The 26,228-nt window shown below is 38.3% G+C and overlaps 1 protein-coding gene across 8 annotated transcripts in view; it reads right to left on the reverse strand.

Annotated features, from left to right (window-relative positions):
- Positions 1–26,228, reverse strand: part of TBC1D1 (TBC1 domain family member 1) — a 109,880-nt gene that overhangs the window by 39,452 nt on the left and 44,200 nt on the right. For all 8 annotated transcript variants that reach the window (XM_051616365.1, XM_051616370.1, XM_051616366.1 and 5 more), the window contains 7 exons: positions 14,481–15,014; positions 11,434–11,523; positions 7,686–7,790; positions 6,425–6,557; positions 4,911–5,002; positions 3,201–3,311; positions 574–702 (listed from right to left, as the gene is read on the reverse strand). In XM_051616365.1, the coding sequence (XP_051472325.1) occupies positions 574–702; positions 3,201–3,311; positions 4,911–5,002; positions 6,425–6,557; positions 7,686–7,790; positions 11,434–11,523; positions 14,481–15,014 (1,194 nt within the window). The remainder of the gene's footprint in view (positions 1–573; positions 703–3,200; positions 3,312–4,910; positions 5,003–6,424; positions 6,558–7,685; positions 7,791–11,433; positions 11,524–14,480; positions 15,015–26,228) is intronic.

Below are 26,228 nucleotides of genomic sequence, written 5' to 3' on the forward strand. Positions count from 1 at the left end.
CACAGGTATTGCCAGAGAAAGTTTACAAAGAATTTTACCTGATGAAGATACTGTATAAATCCTTTCATATTCTTAGTGCCTTCTGAAGTTCTTTACACTCCTCACTTTCAAATAATCTCAAGTTCTTAAAAGTTCAGATGCTCCATTATTCACCAGTTCTGTATCACTAATAAATACTATCTCATTAGGAATGCTTAGTCAGTTCCCTGATAATTTCTTTCTACATAAAGAAAAGTGACCAGTTATAATGACTTCTTAAATTTTCTATGTTCAAAAGAGAAATAAAACAATGGTTGCTTTTCAGAAATGCTCCTGCTCACCTTTATATTAATTTCTTTAAATATCTATATAAGCCATTTCTTATCTACCAATTAGATAGACTTTGTATTCTTTTCACCAAAGTCCTGCTTTGTTTTGTATTCTTATAACATGTACACTCGAATATTTTTATAATCATGCCTTTAATAACCACTTGGTTACAACCTGAAAGGATAACAAATATGACTTCTCTGTCATTCAAATAAATAAAACAATGACATTCTATTCAGAGGCAATAAACACAAAGATACTTACACGTGATAAAATACTTTCAAATGATTCTGTCAGAGATCTTTTTGCTTTGTTCTTTAACATATCTAATCTGAATCTTGGAGCACTGCTGGGCACCTCATTTACAGCATTCTCAGCAAGGGGCTGTGAAGTCTGCAAGTGTTTAAAAATGTAAATATGAAATACTCAACAGCATACAGTAGAATTTCAGTGAATAATCTGAAGACGTTGTAACCTGAATCAGTATTTTCTGCTGGTGTCCTCAGATTTTCATGCCTTTTCTTCTACTGATACTTACAGTATTAACAAACTATCCCAGCATAAGACAAGGATCTCTGTTAAAGGAAATATGTTGCATGTAGTAGCCTGCTTCATAAGAATTGCCATTTTGATAAGGATTTATGGCTATGTTGACAAATTTTCTTTAATGCTAGAAGTACCACTGTACAAATTCGATATGTTTAAGAGTACCAGATTTCTGATGGATTTACTTTTTTACAGTCAAAAAATTAATCAAAACTGATGAAGCTCGTAATTAACAAGAACTCTCAAGTGTCTCCATTATATTAAAACTGAGGCTTTCTTAGGGCCAGGAAGGTGTATAACAGTCTAACTCTTGTATATATTTCACCAGGAGAAACACTTCCACCTTAAAGCTAACAGCCTACTCAGAGTTTTGCTTTTTAAATAAAAGTTTCTGTTTATTTTTAGTGCTTGCAAAAACTAGTGTAGTGAATACAAAAGTGACAAAATGCGAATATCACCATCCAAATCTAACACCAGCAGTAGAAACCAGAGCACAGTTTTCAGTGTTATTTTTGGGGGTTCGTCTTGGGGGTGCCAGGCAACCACAGTCCCTCTACTTGGCCCTAATTTCAGAGATGCTTGATCTATCTAACTACTAGTGTGTGGGCAGCTGAATAGCACATCATGACCAAATAATCCTGTCTAGATATAATTTCAAAGCATCCTATTTCTGGCATGACAAAGTTACAAGCTTATGTATTTTCTTTTTACCTTCACTCATCTTTGTCCTCAAGGGGCAAATAAGATGTTGCCTGCTATTATGTTCTTATGAGGCAACATTTATTTTGGAGGTAATTTTGTTAAATAAGATCCATGTATTAGTATCACATTTCATTTCCCCCCCCCGATTTAAACATTAAAAAAAGAAAAAAAATGCAAAACCCCAGAAGTGAACAGGTACATCAGGATATCATGGGTTAATGATTGCTGAGAAAAGTAACATTGTCAGACTACATGTCCAAAGGTATCTGCTATTACGGAGCTCTGGAGATAAATTATCAGAGTAAATATAAAACATTATGCTAAGAGAAATGGTGGACTGAGGGCAAATTAACTCTGTTCTTAGACCACCGGCATCTTTGCAAGCTTCAAATTAACCAACTTCAGTTCCAGAAACTGAGCAAACAGACTGCAGGAGGCCTGAGGAATTTTCAAATCATATTGAAGACATACTGAGATATTATCTTGCTTCATACAACCCTATTTCCAAACTATTCATTATTGACAACTATTTGATAATCATCTGGCATTATACCAAATAAAAATATTTCAGGTATGATGATAGAGGACCTCAGACAACATTTCTTAGTGTCATGCCATAAAGACAGTGTTTTTTTCTTAAAACCGTATTTCTCTTGAGATGCCCAAGACAAGAAATCTGAGGACAAAATATGCAGTCTTCTTCCTGCTTTCCCAGGGAGGTCAATAATTAGCCAGTAAACCATAAAAGGAGAAGAGACTAACAAAGTGTACAAACAGTAAATGAAGATTAGATGCTATTTCCTTGATTTCTTCAGTGGTCTAAATTTTCTAGCTTATATCACAAATGGCCAACAGCAGTCATCACAACAGAATTACTAGCCAGCAGTGGTGGGACAATCAAGATTTTTAAGAGAGTCAAATAATTGGAAATTAATGTTTCAAGAGAATGGGTTCTGATCTTCTTCTAAATACAGACGTCCTCGAGGTGTGTCAAGTCAGTTAGTAACAAACCAAGGCGTCCAAAATAATTGATCCCTTTTGAAAGAGCCAATGAAGCAGCATTGATGCAACTCGATAGAGAATTAAAGGCAGCTCTGCTCCTCAGAAATGAAGGACAGACTCTGCTTCTGTTTCTCCAGCAATCTTCCTCACCTGGTCCTCCTTCAGGTCACTTCAAATGCATACAAGAAACAACATCCAGCTAGCGATTAAATGTAATAGTCTTTACCAAGGATCAAATCTGATGTGTTTTCAGGACACTCAGGGACAAACAGCAGGATGGCTAATGCTGCAGATCAGCTGAGACCAATTACAAATTCATTACTTATTCTCTCTCATACAGTGAATTTTCATTGCAGTAAGAAGAAACAACCAACCCCATTAGTGGTCTATGTTGTTTGCATCTTTTTCTCACAGGTGTAAACTCAGACTTTAACAGGGACCTCAAAATTTGAGATATCTCTGTTCTGACATATGACAACAACCTATGAATCATAAGCAAAATCAGTGTTCAACACTGGCTACAGTTTGAAGTTCCAAAATGCCAGTGACGGAAATTTGCCTTTGGAAAGATACAGAAATGGAATGGAAGACTTTTTTTCCTAGCTCCTCCTTACATGAACTAAAACTGAACAATTACTTACCTGTTTTGCTTCTCCAACATGGACGTGGTCCTTCTGTTTTTCCTCATACATGTTTCTCAAAACAGAGATAACCAGCTCATTCTCTTTTTGATCGTTTCTTGGTCTTAATTTCTTTAATTGAAAACACCACAAGCACAGTAATTATACATTTGTATAACAGTTAGCAAATACTTACTCTTCATTTTGTCACCGTCAATCTGTATTTACGGTAAGAACAAGTTTAACTTGGTTAATGCTACTACCCCAGTCCACCAGAGGACACCAGAGTCCCAGACAAAACAAGAAAACAGCGAGAGAAACCCTCGATCTCACTTCATACATGACTGGATTTACATGAAACATAAAGGATAACAGTCGAGGTATAAAACTGCCATTAAGAATACAAAGACTTAAAATGTTTTTGCCAATTTGCTTTTGATCTAAAGAAAACCAAAACAGTGTAGTTCTGGATATGTAGCACTCATTAAGTACTGTCTTGCAGTTACGAGGCACAACCCTTCTGGAAATCCTTCTCATGGAATATTTCATTTTTCAGAAATGGCATTGTTCCTGCTGCATTCTATTTAGATCTGAATTACTGTAAGGGACAATGTTTTAAAAACCATTTATTACAGAATTTAATCCCAGAAACCTAACTTGTGACAAACATATGCTGTTTCAAGCCCAGTGATATAATGCAGAGAATACAGTATGAATTAGCTAATGCCAGAGTAGCACATCAGATTAATAAAAATATCTTTAAGAGACAGTTATCTAAAAATGCAGATCATGGTTACAACACGTGGCGCCGTAAGAACACAGCAACTAAGATTTCAGGCATTTGAATTTTCAACTAAAAAAAAAAATCAGCTGAAAAAGATAGGAGAGATGTACCTTACTGCTGATTTTACCAAGTTAATTATTTGCAGACTCTCACAAGAAGCAATTAACAATTTCCTGTGACTACTAGAAGCTTCAGACCATTCAGATGTATGCAGAACACTAAAAGGCAACCATGCCAGCTAGCTGCTGTACACTGAGACATGACTTATCATGGAATCGCTCCCACACAGCAACTTCCAAATTTGGTACTGGATGATAAACTGCTACATGGAAACACACAGAGACTGAAATGACTCAAAAGAGGAAGGAAACATTATTTTTTTTTTAAAGTCTGAAATTTCCTAATCTTCAATAGTGTGCCAAGCCTAACACTTCATACAAGGTTCATCATCTGTCTTAAATCCAGCTATACTTTCCTCTCTGATAAAATGGATGTCATTCAGAAGATAGGAAGTTAGGCTTTGTTAGTTAGTTTGACAAGTACTAAGATCCAGGATAAATTTTAGGCGGGACATTTTCTGATCCGGGAATGTTATAGTGGTGTGTTTTGGTCAAAGTAAGAGCTGAATGTTCTCAACAGTACAAGATGCTGCCTTCACCCACAGAAAATGTGTGCAGTTTTACACAGTGAAAAGTCAACATCTTCATGGAAAACGAGTAATATTAGAGGACGCAAAATTAGTAAAATAAGCCATTTCCATCAAAAGACAAGTTTTTAACAACTCTAGAAAAATTACAGTATTGAAAGTAAAGCACACGGTGATTAACAGTCTACTAAATAAAGATAATTAATAATTCACCCAAAAAGTGAAAATAACTTTGGGGCTTCATATTGATGTATGCAAAACATCAATTACTTTAAAATCTTGTTGGAAAAAAAGAGCTTACCTTAACCTCTTCAAAAACAGAGGCCTGCTCCTGGTTATTTAGTGTTGTTAGGTGCTTTTGTAGTTCTAGTTTAGTCTTAGAAGGGTGTAACCCTACCAAAAGGAACAAAAAAGAACAAATGACAGTGTCAAATTTGTCAGAATTAATCAATCACATAAATATGCACACAATTTAAGCCAAAGCTTGTCAGTTATTTGAGCTGATCTATTGCATTGATTTCATAACACGGCATTAGAAAGAACTCAGGTTAATTTGAAGCTACTACTGAACTCATGTCTTTAAAATGGGGGACACGAACTCTGCAATCAGGAGATTTACTCAGCACAGACCAGGATTATACTCTTAGCTGAAGATTCCATTATCACACAAGATAAAATAAAACCACAATCTACTGCATTCTAGCAGACTCTTTGTTGGTGTTTTATGTAGTATTGCTTGGACTTTGCTTATGATACAAATATAATTTCCTTTGATTTTCTCCAGTTTGTATGCCTTGGCCTCTTCTGAAAGACAGTAGATTTATTGCATGTTAGTGAAATTCCTGCTGTGCGCCTTTTGCTGAAAACATTTACTGACTGTCTAAAGCAGACTACCCTCTCATTCAGATTATTTTTCATCCTGGATTAAATTCCTTTCCTCTGTTTTCTGTGGAAAAATAGCAAGCCATCAACAGTATTTTGTACTACAGTTTCAGATCATGGCATTTCTCCTTCAGAAGCAGAAGATAAGATTAACCAGATGGCATGATTAAAGGCATTAAGAACCATTTACCTTTAAGAAATTTCTCAGAAATCATAGCTAGCTGAAGACCAAAACAGAGTGAAAAGTAGCTTTGGAAGTTCTCCAGTTCCATCAAATTACTACTAGATAGGTTTTAGTCCAACAAGCTACTGTCACGTGACCTTACAAGCTGCTGTTGCCCTTTATTCACCCCAGACATTGCTTAACTGAACAAAACCTAACTGTGAAATTTGCTGAAATGCAAAGAGGGTTTTTTTGACCTGGTTTGAATTGGTTTTCTGGGCAACAACTACAATTCTCCCTGCTGCATCTTCATGCAGGAGCACAGATCAACACCACAGACATGCATATGAAAAGCATACTGTTTGGTTCATGTTCAGTGACAGTGCATTGCCAGTATCTAAGTGGATTCAACAGGACAGCAGGTCATAGCTATGGCAGCATATATTCTTGAGAAGCTCCTTATCTATAATCCTTTGCATTTATATGGCTAATAGACCCAAGCTAGTTGCAATTCAGTAATATTTAGACTCTTTATTTAGTTTTCAAAAATGCTACTAAAATACAAGAAGGGACTTTAACTTGTTAGAAAACTCTGACTACCTTACAGATAACTTGATCTTGCCCTCCTCTAAGTAAAAGACTGGCATTCAATCCTCCATCCCAAGGCCCAAACTCTTTTAAGTACTCATACCCACAGAGTTTCACATGTAAGATTGGTCACCAGTGAAACTGTTAAAAAATATTTGACCAGAAAGCTTTTTAAACCTCACCTTCTATCTTCTCACAGAGTTTATGCAAGCTTTGCATAGGACATCCTTCACAGAGCTGGGCCTGTGCCTTGGAAGTTTGTTGCACAGCAGCTACGGTGAAAGCCTGTTTCAATGTCATCATGATTTCATCAACCTGAAAAGAACAGAGTGCAAAGGAACAGAATTTCACTCCTCCACTGAGCTTGTTTTCCTTAACATACACTCAACAGTCTTTTAGTATTATACTGCTGCTTGTTTGGGAATGTGCTTACGATGAAAAAGAAGCTGTTTCTGTGACAAACAGACAAACAAGACCAAACTCATAATGAAGACGTTATCTCTTCCAAGTCACCCAATTTTATTACTGTGGTCTAACAGAAGCAGTGCAGAATGGTTTGGGCTGCAAAGCATCTTAAAGATTATCTAGTTCCCACCCCACTGCCATGGGCAGGGACACCTCCCACTAGACCAGGCTACTCCGAGCCCCATCCAACCTGGCCTTGAACATTTCCAGGGATGCAGCATCCACAACTTTCCTGGGCAACCTGTTCCAGTGTCTCACCACCCTCATGGTGAGGAATTTCTCATGTCTAACATAAATCTACCCTTTTCCAGTCTAAAGCCATTCCCCCTTGCCCTATTGCTGCATGCCCTAGTAAAATGTCCTTTCCCAGCTTTCCTCTAGCCCCTTCAGGTACTGCAAGGCCACTAAAAGGTCTCCCCAGAGCCTTCCCTTCTCCAGACTGAAGAACCCCAGCTTTCTCAGCTTGTCTTCATGGGACAGGTGCTCCAGTCCTCTGATCATCTTCATGGCCCTTCTCTGGACTCACTCCAATACCTCCATGTCCTTATGTTGGAAGCTCCAGAACCAGATGCAGTACCCTAGGTGGGGTCTCACCAAAGCAGACAGGTAGAATAGAATCTCCACCCCTGACCTGCTGGTAACACTTCCTTTGATGCAGCCCAGGATATGGTTGGCTTTCCGGGCTGCAAGCATACACTGCTGCCTCATGTTGAGCTACGAAAAAAGCCTCTTCCATAAAAGATGCATAATTTTGCACAAAGAAAGGAAGATTTACTAGATTTTAAATCAGATTTTAACTTCCACCTTAAAAAAAAGTATATTTAAAGTTCCTTTGCAGACTCCTATCTTAGTTACATTTTTGAAATTATAGTGCTTCTGACTGGAGCATGATTTAAAGACATTCTCAAAATACAGAGCATGGAGCAAGGGAAGACTTTTAGGGACTAATATTCAATTAGGCTCTTGTCTTTCACTTACCAGTGCTTCATCTGTACACTGAAACACATAGCAAACAAAGTGGAAGCCTCCATTTTCTGAAGACTCTCTGCAGATGAACCCAAAGTGATCCACATGTCTAATTCCCTAGCACAAAAACAACAGTAATGAAGCATTCATATTTACTTCCAATGTTTTGTACTTTCATTTTTTTCAGTAACAAAGGCACGAAAGGCCCAACAGCATTACAGATAGGTCATATATCTTTGTTCAACTACATTAAAGTCATCTGGCCATTAAAACTCTACCCTGTTATAGAACCTATTACTTCACTAATCTTTTGAATTTCACTTTAGTTGGAGGTTGTTGTGGGACTTTGGTTTGGTTTTGGGATGTTTTTTTTAATGACTAAATAATTAACAGATACATTGGATAACACACAGATGGTGAAATACTCTTCCAGATGTATTTTACTCAATATTGGAAATTGCAGGGGAAAAAAGCTTGATCAGTTTCTCTTCTTTTGCTTAAGCCATCAACAATTGCTTTGCATGTGTAAGAGCAAATGAAAGCAATAGTGAAAAATGGATAAACTTCAGGTTTTTTTTCATCAAAAGAAAAGCTTGGCTAGGTAACATCTGAAAATAGTTAAATATGTTACTTAAAGATCATTCAAGGAAGCACTTGTTTCTCCTAAAATGCATGCAAATTCAGGTAGAAACTACTTGCCACAGCAGGTAAAACAGTACATCCTGGTTAAATGGTAAGAAGGGGTTTTTTAATTGCTGGAAATTTTTTTCTTTTATGAAAAGACTTTCAGATGAGTAGAGTTGGGTGAGCCCAGTACACGTCTCCTCAGTGCACCATTCTTGCTTAAAAAACCCTCAAACCTTATAATGATTAATTACATGCACAGTGGTAGAGCCTGTTTATGGACCATTTTATTAGCTCCTGGATGTCACAGCACAACAATATTAAAGTAGGGTAAAGAAAGTCAATAAACTGTTGCATAAAAATCATACTGATGAATCACAGCAAATCAGAAATTTCAATGACATTAAAATAATGTAAAGATGCCTAGCAAGACTGAATATTCTGTCTTTTTATAATGAAGAAAATATTTTTTTTAAAAAAAACAACATTTAAAAAGCATAAAAAGTAAATACTTCTATAAAAGGGAACAGCCAGGCCCCAGAAAAGAACATGTTATAGCATTAGATATCCTTCAGCAATCTAAATGTTCTCTTATTGTTTGAAATACCTTCAGAGAATGCCAGCTGAATGAAGGAAAATAATTCAACTACATGGAGATACCTGGTTTGTTGAAGTGCAACAACTACACATAAATAATGAAGGCTTTATTACACAAATATCTGGCACTAATACACTATGAGAACAACACGGTCAGAAGGACACTGAAATGATGTAAAGCTTGCAACTTCTTCAACTCTTGCTCCACTGGATGTCCAGGCTAAGCACTTCAGGAGGCAGCTATAAAGCAATAAACAGTGATAAAGCAAGAACAGGCTGCTGGAACACGCAGACTCTCTCCCTCCATCATCCACACCAGAGACGTGTACAAAACACACTCAGTCCCCTCTCTAACCTTAATCCTGTATTTCTCAATCTGAAAGCTCATTTCTTCTCCTGAAAACCCAAACTGGAGAAAGTCCAGATGGAATCATGGCCCTGCCCACAAAACTTTGAGGTACCAGGAACTGGCAAATGCTCTTAGCTGTTGCACATTAGCTAATTCAAATATTGCTTCAGGACCACATACTCCTTTCTGCCATTATATCACTGATGGACTGGGAATTCTGGAAATTAAGATTCTGTTCTCCTTTATAATTTAACTCCAGTGCCTTCAAGAAAAGATTATTAAAGTTCTTGTATGATCAAGATGAGTCTGTAAGATTGTTCCTTCAAGTCTTCTGAAATGTGCATACTTGGGGAGAAAAGCCCTCTGTACTTCAACACTGGTATTTGCTCAATTAAGACAACATCTGCCCAGTAGCACATTCTTCAGAAAGGTGGGGAGAATTCAATCAAAATCTCAGTCATGCTGCTTTGAGGAGCACAATCATCTGCTGACCTTCAAGGCAATTCACACAGTCTACCTAACCAGCTTCTGCCTAAGGTGATGGCATAAAGGAACACGTGGATAAAGATTTTTCTGTGATTAAGGCATTCTCTTCAAACTTCTTGATCTCACAGCATGCAAACTACTTACATTTACTCTGATATTTTCAGAATAGGTACCTGTACGTTCAGGGATGAAAGCTATCCTCGTTAAATAAACAACAACCCCAACCCAGAAAAGCTAGAAGCAAATTAACGGCAAATTGTATTCCTTGTATTTAAAAATGGGTAAATAAACCTACTAACAAAAGTTTTTGCCCCGACAGCATTAAGACCACAGCCTGTGATGCCCTGAGTAGACCTGCATTGTGCAAGTAAGCCAAGTGCATGACAGCACCTTGTGCAAGAAAGAGCAGCAAAACTGGCATCATGGTATACTAGGTCTCATTTCCACCTAAGCCACACAGTACAAACAAGCATTTGCATTGGTTTTATTCAAGGTGAATTTTTAGTTAAACTAGTGGGGGCATCCATTTCTCAATAAATGTAAGGCTTTTACATAATTATAGTTCAGGTTAATTTCTCAGAGGTTTAAACTCAAATAATCTGTAACATGTTTTAAAGGAATTAAGTGTTCTCTATGGACTCTCTCCTAGTTTCATGAATTAAATAAATTTCCCCATTCACTTAAACTGAATCAAATATGGTACATAGACAAACTAAGTACTAATAACGACCTTGCATGACAGAAAATGGCTAGTGAATGACAAATCCCTGCATCATGTCACTGCTTAGTTAACAAAAGCAACAGGTCTATGAAATATGTTTATGAACCGTTGCTTCATTCTGCAGGTTGATATTTGAGCAACTCTCAGAGGAGAGTCCTCCACTCCCATACATAGGACCCACCAGCAGTTAGTGCAACTGCACATACAAGAGTGCTGTAATTGCCAAGCTGTCCCATGTCCTTGATGTGACAGTGACTGTTCTGCCCTCACACTGTTGAGCCGCTGCAGAACGTGAATCACATGCCTGTGTACCCTACATGATGCCATCAGTGTAAGCTGTGTAACTTTCAAAACATCACCACTCCAGTCACTGGATAAATTTCACCTTTGCATAATCCATGCAAAATCAAAGTCAGAGTCACAGAAATGAGAGGCAGAAGGACAGGGAAGCAAACTCTGTGGCATATGGAACAAGGATTAATAGTGAATGAGGAGGTTCTGAAACACGCTTTTGTCCCTGGTGCATCACACGACCTACCTCCTCTGCATGGCAGAGGGTTGTTGTCTTATTTTACACACATGCAACTTATTACTCTTGAAAAAAATGTATTTAAAAAGTATCTTTCAGATAACTCTTACATATATTTTTTCTCCTTTCATTATCAGTTCTTGAAAAATATGTCTTGGAGAATCCCAGATTTGCACAACTGCGAATCAATTCCCACCGAAATATCAAACCAGAGCTGAGCAGGGTGTTCCTTCTAGCTCATATTACCACACACAGAAGTAAGTCCTTACCTCAGAAATGAGAAAAGAATGACAGTTTCAAAAAAATTACTGATTACCTAGCAACTTGTCAATAGCAATTGCTGAAACCTCTGGAGTGAAAATCCACTTCAAATGCTAGGAGAGACAAGTACCTGAGCCTTCACAAGTGGAGAATATTTAAACAAACACAAGAAAAGGATACACTACAATCTTACCTGAGAACAAAAGGATATTTCTTTAAAGCTTTTTTCAAGTGCTACTTTTTTTGTGTCAGGACTGATAAGGTAAACTTCAGACTGGCCAATCTAAAAAGAACAGAAGAAATGGCAAGATGATAACAAGTAATATTATACTTCCTCTTGTCTCGTTATAAAAATGTTTCCTGGACATAAATCTCAAATATTTTTCTACCTTCCTATTTAGACCAATGAGTGTATTATTGCCAGAGAAAGAGAGAATACTGAAACAACACTGGTAAGGCATTCAGAGCCCTGCACATTACTGAACTGAGTTTTAGTTACACATTTGAGACAGGAGACTGAAAATAGTGTTGAATTAGATGAGAGTAATATTATAAAACAAGTAACTTACTCTGCACTGAAAAAATGTACTCACACTCCCTTTTCTTATTTTCTGCAGTCTTGGCACATACCACATTCCCCAGAGCTACTTAATAAAATTGTTCTAAAATTGAAATCCAAATGTGTGCCTCTATCTGTATTCGCTCTAATTATTTTTTAAGTTTTTATTTATTAACACATACTAATTTAAAGGCTTTAACTCAATCAATACAAATTAGCTTACTGTAGTGTATTTTCTAACTTAATTTAATCTGTAGGCCATTTGTACAGCAGTGACCCAAAAGCTGATACTAACTTTTGATGAGCAAATGGCATTTTTAAGGTAAAACTACTGTTTTAAATTTTTCAGCTTTGGCAATGTCTTTGTAAAATTTTAACAGATAAAATTTAAACTCCTCATAGTTTCAAGCACTTCAAAAAGTTTGCTAACGACAAGCCTCATAACAGATTTTAGGGAAGGTGGGTGGAATCTGGATCCATTAATGAGCATGACTTCTACCTGCTGAAGCTTCAATGCTACCAAATCCCAAAATATGCACATAAAAACATCAGCAGCGCCAATATACCTGGAATTTCTTAAGCAAGCGGGAGGAGGGGAATCCTGTCTGTGAATGGATCAAGTCAGATGTGCCACTTCTGTGTGTCTAAAAATGGTCCCGTGCATTCACTTTCCACCTCTTCTTTCACTTCAACCAGTCATAATGATTTTCCCCAACTCCCTGCTGCTTTCCTTGTACTGTTCCCAGGGCTGAGCTTGCACATTCCCTCCAACACCTACTAAGGAGCCTCCTCCTGCTTGCTGCTGCTTTCCACTCCCTGCAGTGAGAGGCTCCTTCTTAGCTCAGCCCCACATACTCCTTTCGCACGTGGTCCCAGGGGAGCAGTGATCACTTAAAACCAAATGAAGAAGGGAAAAACACCCCAGACCAACCAACTAATACAATCCCCATCCCCAAAACACAGCCAGGAGAAAAGCCTAAAATAACCACCCCCAAATGCTAAGAAATTGGCTAGGAAAGCCAATCTTCAGGAAGAGATACCAAAATCAGGACTGCCTGAACCGGGCAAGGAGGTCCAGCAGATAACTCATCTGAATGTTTTTCACACCTTATAGACAAACCGACCTCTGCTGCAGTCCTAGGGAAAATCCAAGTAAGAACTTTAACTGAGAAAATACAAACCTTTTTTTTCCTCTGGATATGAAGTTACTTTTAAGTGCTCTGTATGTAGCCAAACACAGCACAGGGGACAACTAACCAACTAACTCAGCTCTGCAGCTACCAGCTTGTGGATACCAGAGGCACAAACCACAGGTACTTCACTTCCTTGTATTCAGCTGAATTTAGACTGGCTGAATGGCAAAAGAATACAACTGTGCATGCTAAACAATATTTTCCCAAGCAAAAAGAAACTCAGTTTAGAAAGCCAGATCAGCAGAGCCTGATAATTTGGAAATGGGCCTGTCAGCAGGTTACTGACATTAAATTCAGGCTGAAGCCACACGTGTCTTTAAGAATATAAATGATAAATGCACTCACTAGAGTAAGAGGATCTGGACCTATGCAGTCCATCTATAATCTCTCTCTCTCTAAAATATGTGTCATGAATTAATAATGGAGTCAGGATCTGTTTAAAAATTAGGCATTAAGGGCACCTATATTTTCTGTGGGAAATACGTGCTCAGGAGAAGGTCAACATGGAATTGTTTTACTGGGGCACAAAATTTATTTCTACCTTCTTCCATTTCTCTCTGTGATGCCAGCCTGCCACAACTAAACAGAAGTTTTAAATCAGGTATAGCTAACTACACCTATTTCTATGTGTTACATTTTACAGACATAATACTTTGGCAATCCTTCTTAAAGCAGCACTTTTCTTTCTCCCCTTGGAAAAAGCCCTGCTGCAACTGCATCCACTCCACTCTGTCCTTAAAAACTCCCAGCCCCAACAGCAGCTCACAGATCCAAGATGACCTTATGATAGCCAGCCATCACAGTATCAGCTCCAGGTTTGCATTATATTCATAAGACACAAGATGTATAACATATGCTATATAACTTATCATGAAAACGATAAGAGGATCCAATAATACATTCCTTCTCTGTTTCTCAGGTTTTGAAAATACCTTTGCTGGTCACATATAAAGGCAAAGGCACTACTAGCCACACTAAAGCAAAGACAGGAGTGGAGGCAGGTGTGGAGTAGCCTAGGAAGATACTACACTACTCCATCATTACACATATTGGCAGTGGAACACCTTAATGAATTAGGCTGCTTATCATGGGACATAAAGTCTACTAGTCCTTCTGCTCTAGTTACAGGTAACTCATTCACCTGGAAAATTTATTTCTACTGTTACTTGTTAGTGTAGTTGTACATACTATTTTGCAATTGTATAGCTACCTACTAACTTGCTGTAGCTTTCTGAAAGCTGTATTTAGAAGCCAAATGTTTCAGGGAGTTCTGTTTTAAACTACTTAATTCAAACTTAGTTTGATTATGTAAAACAATTTACGCTGACTGGTAATGCTTTCCAGAGAAATAGACAAGTTCAAGATCTGGTAATTGCAATTAAGTTATTAAAGAAATAAATGCCATCTGTCAGAACATCTGCTTTGGTCTGTGCCACTCCACACTCCAAGATGTTAAAGTACCACCAAGAGCTGCAAATCTTGTTTTACCGTAAACAACATCGTCCGGTTTTCTGCAATGTCTGTTGGCTGCACAACACTGTGTCCATAGATAAGTTGACTTTTTAGGTTCAGTGAAATTGCATCTTCTTCAAAAGACCTGAGAAAGCTGTTACTCCTATGGCTTCCCTCTTGCAAATCCTTCTTGAAAGCAAAGGAACGAAGCCCAGGCTGAGAAAAGGATTTCCTAAGTGGCCTTTTCTCCTCCTCTTCACTGACCAAGGGCTGGAAGACAGACCGAAATTTGTTGCTGAAAGAGAAGCCTCCAAAGTTATTGGCAGTTTCATGTTGTTGGGATGATGTGTTCAAATCTGATTTTTTTGTACAACTTGCACGATTAAATTTTTCAATACATTCATCTATGAGTGCTGGAGGTGCATTTTTATGTGCAACTGTCACCCGTCCACAGAACAGCACCTCAAACTTTTTGGCAAAAGGGTCTTCAACATCTGAGAGATTATTCTGAAGCTCTTCCTGACGAGCAATTTTTCCAGCTTGTCGAATAGAGCTTATAATCTCAGGCACCTACAGGAAGGGGGAAAAAAATGCATAACATCAGCATCCAATGCTTTATGACAAACAAGTTGCAACACTAAGAGGTGTGCCTCCCTGTTATTTTTCTGAAATTTGGCTTTGTTTTCTGAAAGACCAGTTGAAGTGATCTTGTATTTGTCTAACAGACACACTATAAAAGTGAAACACTGACCAGATTAATTGTTCATTTGTTGCCCTGCCAAGAGTTCACCATCATGAACACTGTCAAAAGAGCTTGATCTCTTGTAATGCTCCATTTTCAGTATAACTTTTGCACTTGAAGGAACCAGCATAATGTGACAAATTCAAACTCAAAATGAAAGATATAAATACTCCAGAGAGCACAAGAGAAACAACATACTAATTCATTGGGAAAGTTATTTAATCTGTTATTTTTCACCCTCTTCTCTTACTCAAGCATTCATGTCACGTAGATCAGTAAGTCTCTTGCAAATTTGCTTTCAGCTTCATAATAGTATATTACATTATAGTAGTTTGGGGTTTGTTTTTTGTTGTGGGTTTTTTTTTTAATCCGTAAATAGTTGTGTTCTTTGAAGAAACATACTATTTTAGGTGTTAATTTTTATTCTACCATCCTAGATGACACTGTCAAATAATATTACTTCCAAGTACAGTATTGCTTGCAGGGCACCTGTACGAGAGAGCAGTCTGCTACAGCCCACAGATGATGCAATTATAAACAAAACCCAAACTGCCATCCAATATATTTTAAGTGACAGTAAATGGTCACAACTCTGATATGGTTATAAGGTAAGCTTAGCTATTTGCTAAGCTGCTGCAAGGCTGATGCTTGGTTACATCCCACTGCTTAGACTGGCCTAGGAGATGACGGCTCTTCTGCAGCTGGTGCTGCTGCCATAACAACAAATGCAGAGGCACCATCTATGATTACAAAAGCACCATTCTTCTAACTTTTTAATTTCCCCAAATTACTTTGAGAAAAATCCATGCTAAGTGTGCCAGTTTCCTGACAAAACAGATTTCCTCTGTTAAGCATCAATCTAAGCATGTTTACTTACAAATACTTGATTATAGACAGTACAGAAAGAAGTCTGGGAGCAGCAGACTAAAGCAGCAGCACAGAAGAACCATCTACCCTATAAGAAAAGGCACCCCTAAACCTAAACAATGCTTCAGAGGCATGATCTCTGTCTTTTTCAGACCTATCTATGGTTATCTAATGCTTAAACAGAATGCAATAATGTACATAAACCAACACAGGAAACAGCAAAGGACTTCAAGGGGAAAAAAAAGATTGAACAGCAAAGACTGAATGGTTATATTCTGGGTGATCATGAAGATCCCCTAGGATTCTTTTTACAGATAAGGAAACATAGATATGAATGGATGGATTAATGGATGCACAGCTGGAGAGAGACAGACACACATACATATAGCTAGTGGATGTAAAACAGTAAGTAGCAGATTAGAAAAATAAATAAGACAACACAGGAAGCATTACTTCACCCTTGAGGGCAAGGCATGAGTGAGTCATCAGCTAACCATTCAGCAAAGACAATGGGGGAGAGGTCAGAAGAGCAGGGTGATGACTTCAGAAGTCTGTTCTCAGCTATGTCACAAGCCAGTTGGAAAACCTTGGACTCAGACAGCTTCATGCCTAACTTTTTAGTCATATATAAGAAAAAAGTAAGGGTCTAACAAATCTTTGTTACCTCAAACGATATGCATTTGCTCCACAGTGAGCTCATGGCTCACCTCAGTTTCATTTACCTAATACTCCTTCAAAGAATCATTTTTTTGGTCACATAATATATCAGGATGACACTGAAACATGAAACTGTTCTGCCCATATTTCAAGCACAAATACTTCAGCGTTTTCTAATAAACACATTTTACTCTTGTAAAAGTGCCTGGACTCACTAGTCACTGGCAATTTTACTTCCCGGGTGCCCAAAATACACACAGAGACCTGTGATCCCACCCCTGCTTTTGCTGAGGCTGCAAAGGTGACAGTGAAGGAATGAGGTATTTTCTGGAAACCGCCCACTTTGTTACAGACAAGAATACAGCTCTCACCCAGGAGAAGAGTGCCACCACCTCAACCAGGGAGGGTTAAGCTCCCCCAGCATCACCCGTACTGGTGACTATAAGGAGAGCCTCCAGCAGGGCTGGTGCTGCAAGGCTAAAGCCCAGACAAGGTATCAGGGACCCATCACAGATGTGTGGTTATTGAATTTGATTTCTTCCATGTTTTTGTTATCAAACACCTTGGACATGGACAAAACTGCTATTCAGCAGTGGCTGGACTCCATACAGACAGTAGCTAGAGAAAGACACTACATCACAAAGAATGACTTTGCAGTAGTTAATAAAGTAATGTTTGAGGAGATCTAGCAGACCTGTTGATTGAAACCAAGGGGAGTATTTATTTATTTTCACACATGCTAAGACTTGAATTGTCATTTATAACTAACAGCTGGCTTCCATGCTACACTTACTGAAAAACACCAACTCCTCTGTTCCTGCTTATTAACCTAAAAAAATTCACAGCCTGTTAATATAACTTTATTACTTGTGATTAGGCAATTGATGCAATATTACTCTAGCAGAAGTAGCAGATCGCCACCTCACTTTCCTGGGACCCTTACATATGTTAAACATTAACCTCTTTTCATTAGTAAAGACAAGATGCCATGATGTATGAGAATAAAACAAAATACGTACTTCCCTGGAACTGCTCTTGGCCTAATCAAGATTTGTGCTCTTTTCTACCCGTACCATTCCAGGCCTTTTAGGCAAGTATCTAGAAATGAAGAATCCACACATTCCTCTGTGTCCTCTGGCCATGGTTCCTTCAGCAAACAGACCCAAATGCAGAGTACACGAAAATCAAGTAAATATTAGTTAAAAAAAAAAAACAACACAAAAAAAACCCTGTAAAATGCAAATAAATATATAATTATTTCAAATTATAAAAATAAACAACATAGGCTCTATCCTAGCAAATGTTTCTTAACCACCAAATGTTTATTATTCTTCCAGATTAAGCAGCATGCCACTGGGTAAACAGTAACCACATCTCTTGCAAACCTTCAGCAAATAAGATGTAAACTGAGTCAGGTTTTATGGCTCTTCAATTTGTATCAAAAAACAAGGATCAAGCTGCTCCTGAATTAAATTAATGCTGTTTGGAGTTGTTTAAAGGTTGTAGAATTCTTTCTGAACATAAGAAGACGTCTTTTATTGTAAGGGTGGCCACATGCTGGCACAGATTTCCCAGAGAGGCTGTAGCATCTCCATCCTTGTAGATATGCAAACTCTGACTGCACATGGTCCCGACCAACCTGCTCTAGATGACCCTGCTTTGAGCAGGGGCTGAACTAGATGACCTCTAGAGGTTCCATCCTGTCTCAGCTTGGTGACTTAAATACCAACCTCTCCTATAAAGACCTATAGGTAACTGTGTCTACTAATCTGAACTTGCTAAGACAGTGGGGGAGGACTGTTGCACATACATTCTTTCTTCCTGCTGCACAATTTTTTTTCAGCTTACTTCTATTCTTAAGTATTTACTGTCTTGTTTCTCAGGATGTAATGAACGGATAAAGATGATATTTCTGTAATCAGAAAAACAACTGCTGGTGACCTAAAATTATTTCCCTAAAACCACACAACTAAGTACAGAACAAGAGTGGAAGCAACAATGAAACTTTACCAAACACAGACCATTACCTTCTCATCACTCACTGCTGGCCATATAATTGAAATGCATTGGGAAAGGTTTCTGCATTTAGAGTTTCTGAATTAGATACAGAAAAAGATGTACCTAAAACCACTAAAACTAACACTGGACTGTTGTAATTTATTTTTTTTTTAACTATGCCATGTTATTTCTGCTATGATGAGAAATGTTTATTTCACAGAGAAAAAGCAGGAAATTGAAACGCTGAATATTCTTGTGACTTGATTCTTGGGTAATAGAACACAAGCCAACATCTAGAACTTCCTACTGCACATTAGTCTATTACTAGACAAACAGCTACAGCTTCTATACCATGCACCAAATAATGAGATAAGGCAATAATTTTTAAGCATGCACAGGTTTGCTGCATCCGAAGAACAAGGAATGGCTTTTCCCTTCAAAGAAAGAGAAACTGCAGTTCCACTTTTTCCCCATGTAACCCGAAACCCAAAGTCACCCTGTAAGTTTATATACAAGCATGCAGTAAGATGTCAATACCTTTAGCCTATCAGTGGATTTGAGAAAGACTGAGAAACTATTCCAATGAAAAAAGCACAGTAACAGCTGAATGCAACAGCTGCCTTCTGGTAAACACGACCAGACTTAAAAAAAAAAAAGAAAAAGAAAAAGATTCCCTGTGTCTTTAATACACAGCAGGCAGGAAAGCAAAGCCTGCCACAGGAAAATAACTGTTAACAGCACATCAACTGGTCAAGGCTAGGAAAAAAAAAAGTGGGACCATTTCTGATTTTAGATGCTTCACAGTGTTTATACCCACAGGATCAATCTACCAGTTTAGACCTGCCAGTCCCTTCCTTCACAATGCTTCAGGTCAGTGAAGGGCTCAAACACAGGCTTAACTATTTCAAGGGAGTAGGTGATTTTATTTAATAAAAGACAGACCTGTGTTGCCAGGAACTGGTCTTATACAATGGACTCCATAAATTTTGGGAGACTAAAAACCATTAAGGTCAGATCTTGAGTTAATGTGAGACTTCAGAAGATCTCACATTAATCCAGCTGGAATACAGCCCTAAACATCTTTCACAAAACTCTTGTAACAAGTAGATGTTTTGATTGAGTTTTGCCTGCCTACTCAAGTATGGGAGGACATCTGAATTATTTTCAAGTGGTTTTACTTGCCTTTTCTTCTCACTCTAGAAGGCTTGATAAAGTGTCAAGAAGTCTAACATACTCTTTGCTGCTAATACCTTCCCTTCTCTATTTTACTAGAGAGTGCTGCTACAGAAAAAATGGAGTCCATGGCTATGTATCTTGAGAGAAGCCATCTAGTCATACCAGGACAGATAGCAATATTTTTGTCACCTGTAAGGTATTTAACCATGGAATGCTTTGTAAAACTAATAGAACAAAAGAAAAAAGTATTTTTTGAGACATAAAGAACATACACAAAAAGATAATATAGCAAAAATATTTATTTACATTTTTAAAGGAGTGCATAAAATGTTTGATTTTGGTAGTTTGATATGTAGTAAAAAGCATCTGGTCTGTTTTCAGCACACTTCCAGCAACAGTTGTGCAGTAATAAAACAGATCAATGCTTCCTGTCCTTACCACTACTTAAGCCTACACTAGTGCTCAATTGACTTTTTTGAATAGTTTTCTCCACTCAATGGATTTGAGTGGATACAGTTTGGCATTTTTAGATCTAAAGCATTTCAATTTATAGATTTCACTAGGATTTATTTTTTTTTTTTTAGATACTGCATAATTTCTCCTTTCAGAAAAATAGAATAATTTAATTTGGATGCATCTTATGATGGAGCAGCACCCCACATAAAGTAAGGCAAACTTTCAGGTTAGATTCAACCTCAAACTTAGATGAGCTGCTGGGGATCACATCCAGCTGAGCTCCTAGTAACCCCAACTACAGGGACCCCACAATCTCCTCTTCCCTTCGAGAATCTTCCAGAATAAGAATGGCAAGAAACAGCTGAGATTTCTTCTGTGAGAAGTCTTGTCCACTAGTTTAACCAAAGAACAAACTAAAAACTAGCACATAATCACAGTCTTTAGTCTCTCACTGAAGTAAACAAATAAGTTTTAAAAGCGACAATTTCCTTATTCCTTGGCATTCACAGAAATTCAAGGGAGAAAAGAGTAACAAACTTTTCAAGATAATTTTAATTTCAGTGAAAGACCTTTTGTCTTACCCTCAAGTGTCTTCACAGGGTTTTTTCTTCTATTATCTTGCCTGGAGACTTGCTCTGCAGCCTCCTACACCTTGCTGACTTTCCAATCATGAACTTCAATTACTGTTTTTAAAATTTTCATCCATTGATTCCCTTTCTTCCTTTGCTATTTGTTGACCTTCATTCCTTCCACAAAGCCACTTTTAAACCAAGATTTAATTCAGAAAGAGATGCAGGAAGTTTAGAGTTCCTCTAGTGCCTGGATGATAACCATTGTTTGTAAGTTACTGTGATTTATTCTGTGCATAGCAAATACACCATGGGTAAAGCCAAACTGAGATTCTTACCAACAGCTCCCCAAGTACTTAACATCAGTGGGTGCACAGAAAGACAGCTCACTTTTGCTCCATGACTTCACACTTCAGTGTCTATAATCCAAAGCTTTGCTACTGCATCCACACTGCTCCTAAAACAACTATGAACTATGCTACACCCAGCTGCACATGTTGGTCTAGCTCATTTCTCTCTACCATACCTCAAATGCACCAGGTGTCTTGTTTAATCAGAGAACTTGTGGGTATCTTTTGAGAAAGGAGAACAAATCAGAGCACAGCTGGAGGGCTGGTAGGGGTAGTCAGGCTAGCAGCTAGCAGGGCTAACCACACCACAGGTGTGCTGATCATAAGGACTGTGAAACTAGACCTGCAAACGCAAGACAGAGATGTCATTTCAACCTTGGTAAGGGAAAACTCAGTGGCTGAATAATATTGCCATGGACCTATGAAAGGGAAAGTGACTCTATGTGTGCCTGCTTATGGGCACAGTTTGCTTAGTTAGGTTTGAAATGGCATTAGAGTACGATAAGCAGGGGTGATGGTGCCAACACTCAAATTTTGCAGGGCTGTAAGAAGCTGATAAAAAATAGTGCACTAAAATTCAAAGGATATTCCGCATGGGGAAGAACGGAATAATCTCCTAAATCCAGTTCTTTTTGACTTGGAGCATGGTTGATGAGTGGAATGAGTGTCCTCTGAGATTACTCTGACACAGTAAGCACCAAGAGTTGAGTTCCAACAGGTATGTAGCCAACAGGTACTCCTACAGTTTACACATTATCATAATGACTAGACCTCCACGTTAATCACGTGCTGCATCCAGAAGATTGCTAAGCAATGTGGATTGATGTCGCCAGTACTTCAGGCCACTTTCACAGTATCGCATTCCTTTTAATACTAAAGACAAATCTCTGCTCAAGAACCTTCCTCGTGACTCCTCAGCCAGCTGGAAAAGGCTACACTTTCTGCAAAGCCACGTAAGATGGAGAGCACTCCATGCAATTCAAAGAGGCACAAAAAGGTTTTCTTTCCTTTCTGAAAAAAAAATAAATTCGCAGACTCTGTTTATAGATTATTGTAAACAAGCTCAGAAATAGAACATAATTGTACTCGGTGTTCTAGTAAAGTTGGACTGCTATATTTTGTGGTGGTGCTTCCTCCCCAGGAGAGATGTATCATGTTGCTGATACACTTTAAGGCTTTCTTTCACATGCTCTTAAGACATACTTCACTTGAAGCCCAAAATACAACAAAACCTGGCTACTCTCCATAGGTAAACTGCCACGTCACAGATTGTTGCTTACTTTTGGACTCCTCCCCATGAAAAGGCATGATCCAAAACTGAACTGCAGCTAACAGACGGCCTCCGTGGGCTTTCAGTACACTTCCAAAAGCAACAACACCTGACTGGCTTTGAAGGGGGTATTCCTACAAAATCTACTTTTGGGAAGCTTATTAGTATACTCTGCCCCATACCTGGAGGGATTATCACATGATGTTCACTAACTCATTTTTCCCCAGCCCCATTCTGTCCTTATGATACAAACCATTTCTTTTCATCTTGTATTGCTTCATCAGCTCATCCATTCAGTGCCATAAACTGTTAAACAACAAATGTGAAATAAAGCAAGACAAGTATTTCAAATAGCATATTAACACATCTTCACAGCCTTAACTTCTCCATCTTTTGTTTAAAAGTTTTCTTCTCACACAACTTTGCAAACGAAAACAGCACTTGAAAACATAACATTAGTTGCTGGTCATACCTGCAGGATTCCTGGCTCACATTTTACAAGGTGACTATTGAACAAGTAGGCAATACCTGTTGTGAAGTAATAGCTAGAAACATCTATGCCCATTTGTTATCAACAGATTAAATACTTTTTTGAGGGGTGGGGGTTGGAATTGCAAGCAGCTCCCCCCTTCACAGGGTTGACACAGGCTTGGGTCTGAGTTGGAGGCTATGGGGTGGGAAACAGAAGGAAGCCTATTGATAGATAGTTACAAATGGAATGACAGTAAAAGCACTTGACAGCTTTCAGGACAAGGGTTTTTTCTTGATTTTTTTTTTGAGGGGGGAGATTAGTGTTGTCCTTTTTTAAACTAAAAGTCAGTAACAGGATTTAAAACAGGAAATTAGTTATTAAGAACATTTTTTGGGAAAAAAGTTATTTATTGAATTAAATTTCATTTGTACAATAGGAGACAAGCTCTCTCCTGGTCTCCTTTGCTCTCAGGCTTCTGTCACAGTCATCAAAAACTGGTACCACTGGCAAAATAAGGGCTAGAAAAACAGTTCTTTTCAAATTATACAAAGCCTGAAAGTCTTCTGTCCTTTTTAGCAATATCCAAGTCCCAAGAAGGGAGAAAAACTCCATTTGTGATGTGTGTCCTGGTTACAACTGAAATTATTTCCGAGATAACCTTCTTAGGCAGCTAATCCAAATACATGTCGAAATCCCTTTCCCCTCAAAATTTATTTTGAGGTTTCCATGGGGTTTAGGTCCTATGAATGCTTTAGTTTGACATGATGTATTAGTTAGCTCTACCTGACACAGAGTAAAACACTCTCTCTCTTACTCTGACAACACAGTAGGACTTCTAAAGAAAGGGACAGTCTCAGGGTCCTTCTCCCTATAACTGCTAGGACACAAGAGGACTTGGACTTTTTGTGTCATTTTTTAACATACATGGAAGCATTATCCAATCTTCAGAAATACCAGATAAAAAATGCTCCCTGAATTATAAAAACTTACAATAAATAATTTTGTATACGATTCTGCATTGTATAAACAAAACATAGTATCCACTCCACCAGCTCTGCTGGCATACAAAAGAACATTTTCTTAAGTCTACAAAAGTCAGCCTTAGATGACTGTATGTCAAACACAGTATGTCAATCACTTCCACAGAAAGCCAAATCCCACAGGTTATATTTCAGTGGGAACTTACCCCAAATCTGAAATTCCAGCACATATTTTTGGTTCAGGTTCCCGATAACTACCACAGAGTTTTAACGACAGGCCTCTTGTACCTAATCGTTTAAAAACTCCAAAGCACTTGTACAAATCTCCTTTTCCATGGCTTGCATTTGAGGGGATTGGAAGCTATAAGAAGGTCTAAAGAAACAAAACTAGGATGAAACATTTAGTGTTAACTATCCAAATTTCCATGACAACGGCTTCAGTGAGCTCACCTCATCGGTACTACAGCAGCAGACCAATGTCTCAGTAAATGTAGAGAGGCAACTGTTAAGATGTAATAAAAGATACTAGGTTACAGAGCTCCTTCAAATAAACACACAACCCCTCCCCAAAATGTTTGAATGAAAAAGAAAGCAGGTATATAGTTTACCTCAGCTTTGCCATTTTCAGTAGCTGGGAGTGTGCTTGCTTAACTATGCACAAGTAATCTCTGCTCCCCAAACCTGCAGTTTCACAGGATATATACCTGAAAATCCTGTTTGGTTACTTTGTATCAAAGGCTCTCCCTGTAAAAAAACATATGTTTCTGATTACAGTGATGATGCTGTAAAGGCACAAAGAGAAATCATGTGTCCAAAGCCAGCAACTTTTTAACTGGGACCAAACTTCAGATATTTCAGCCAAGGTGACTTTTTTGTTGTTTGGTTGGTTTGTGTGTTTTGGTGGGGTTTTTTATGTTTTGGGGTTTTTTGTTTGTTTCAGGGGGTTTTTTGGGTGTTGTTTGTTTTTTTTTTTTTATTCATAGAATGGTTTGAGTTGGAAGGGGCCTTAAAGATCATCAACCTCCCTGCATGGGCAGGGACACCTCCCACTAGGCCATGTGACCATCAACAGGAGTGCTTACAGGCACACTGCCCTGGGAACAGAAGGCAACACAACAGTACTTTCTCTTCATAGTGTTTCAGTTAGTGACAGACAGAAGCCACATAAACTTTGGACAACGTCTTTAAGCCTGAAATCCTCACAAAGCAGTAGCCAAAAGGTCAACATCCCAATGACAGAAAAATTCTCTGATAAGCCCACATACCTCCCATCAGGGCCAGCTACTGGAAAGCCAGATGTACACTGTTTGTCCAGCTTCCCTAACTGGATTCTCAAGTATTATACAGGTGCGACTACTTCACTTTTTTAATTTGGACCAGGAAAGTATTTGAGAGTGGATAATCCTAATCCACTCTGTGTTTGACAGACTGCATGGTGGAGCTCTCTCAAAGTGCCTGAACTGACGTTCATTTAAATAGAACTAAATCTTTAGTTTGTGATGCACCTCACTGCACACAGGCATTTGGTTCACAGAACCAAATTACTGCTAGTCCAAAGTAAACCCACTTCCCTGAATCAGGTACAGAGCACCAGCAGTTTCCCTTGAAAACACTGTTGCCATATGCTACTTGCTAGCATAGATGCAGCGTACAGGTGATGTCATCTAGGCTGATAGCTGCAGCTTTCACACAACTGGCCAGCTGATCCAGAAACACTGGCCTAGCCTTTCAGGAACTTGCAAACACAAGAGAAAAGAGGTAGCAGAAACCCAGTTGTTAGGCTGTAGTCCACCTCAACAGGGCAAAGGTGCCTGAACCTCCCTCTTGCTTCTCAGTAAGCAAACCATGTTTTTCAGAAAGATTGTACTTTAAATATCTTAAAATGTTAATGTATGCATTAATCTCAGGATTTATTATTGTAACTTGCTTAAAAAGAAAGATTAACCAAAAACAATTCAGATACAACTCACTACAAATAACTCAGTGACAAAATCAATACACACTGATTAATGTAATTCCCTGCCTCAGCTTCCACTCTGAGTTTCAGCTGCTCATTCCAGCTGCTTTTCCCAGCTCTACTGTCTCACCTCCCCATACAAATTAGTAAGTAAGCTCCTATTCGGGCACATCTCTTTACATACTTTTTATATTTTACTGATATGTAAAATATTGCCAAAACTCAGGCTTAGATTTTTTTTTTTCCTCAGTCATTGCCATCCATGACATTTCAGCTTGAACAGTTAAACT

Source organism: Apus apus, chromosome 4 (genome assembly GCF_020740795.1).
Source record: "Apus apus isolate bApuApu2 chromosome 4, bApuApu2.pri.cur, whole genome shotgun sequence".
Lineage (NCBI taxonomy): Eukaryota > Metazoa > Chordata > Aves > Apodiformes > Apodidae > Apus > Apus apus.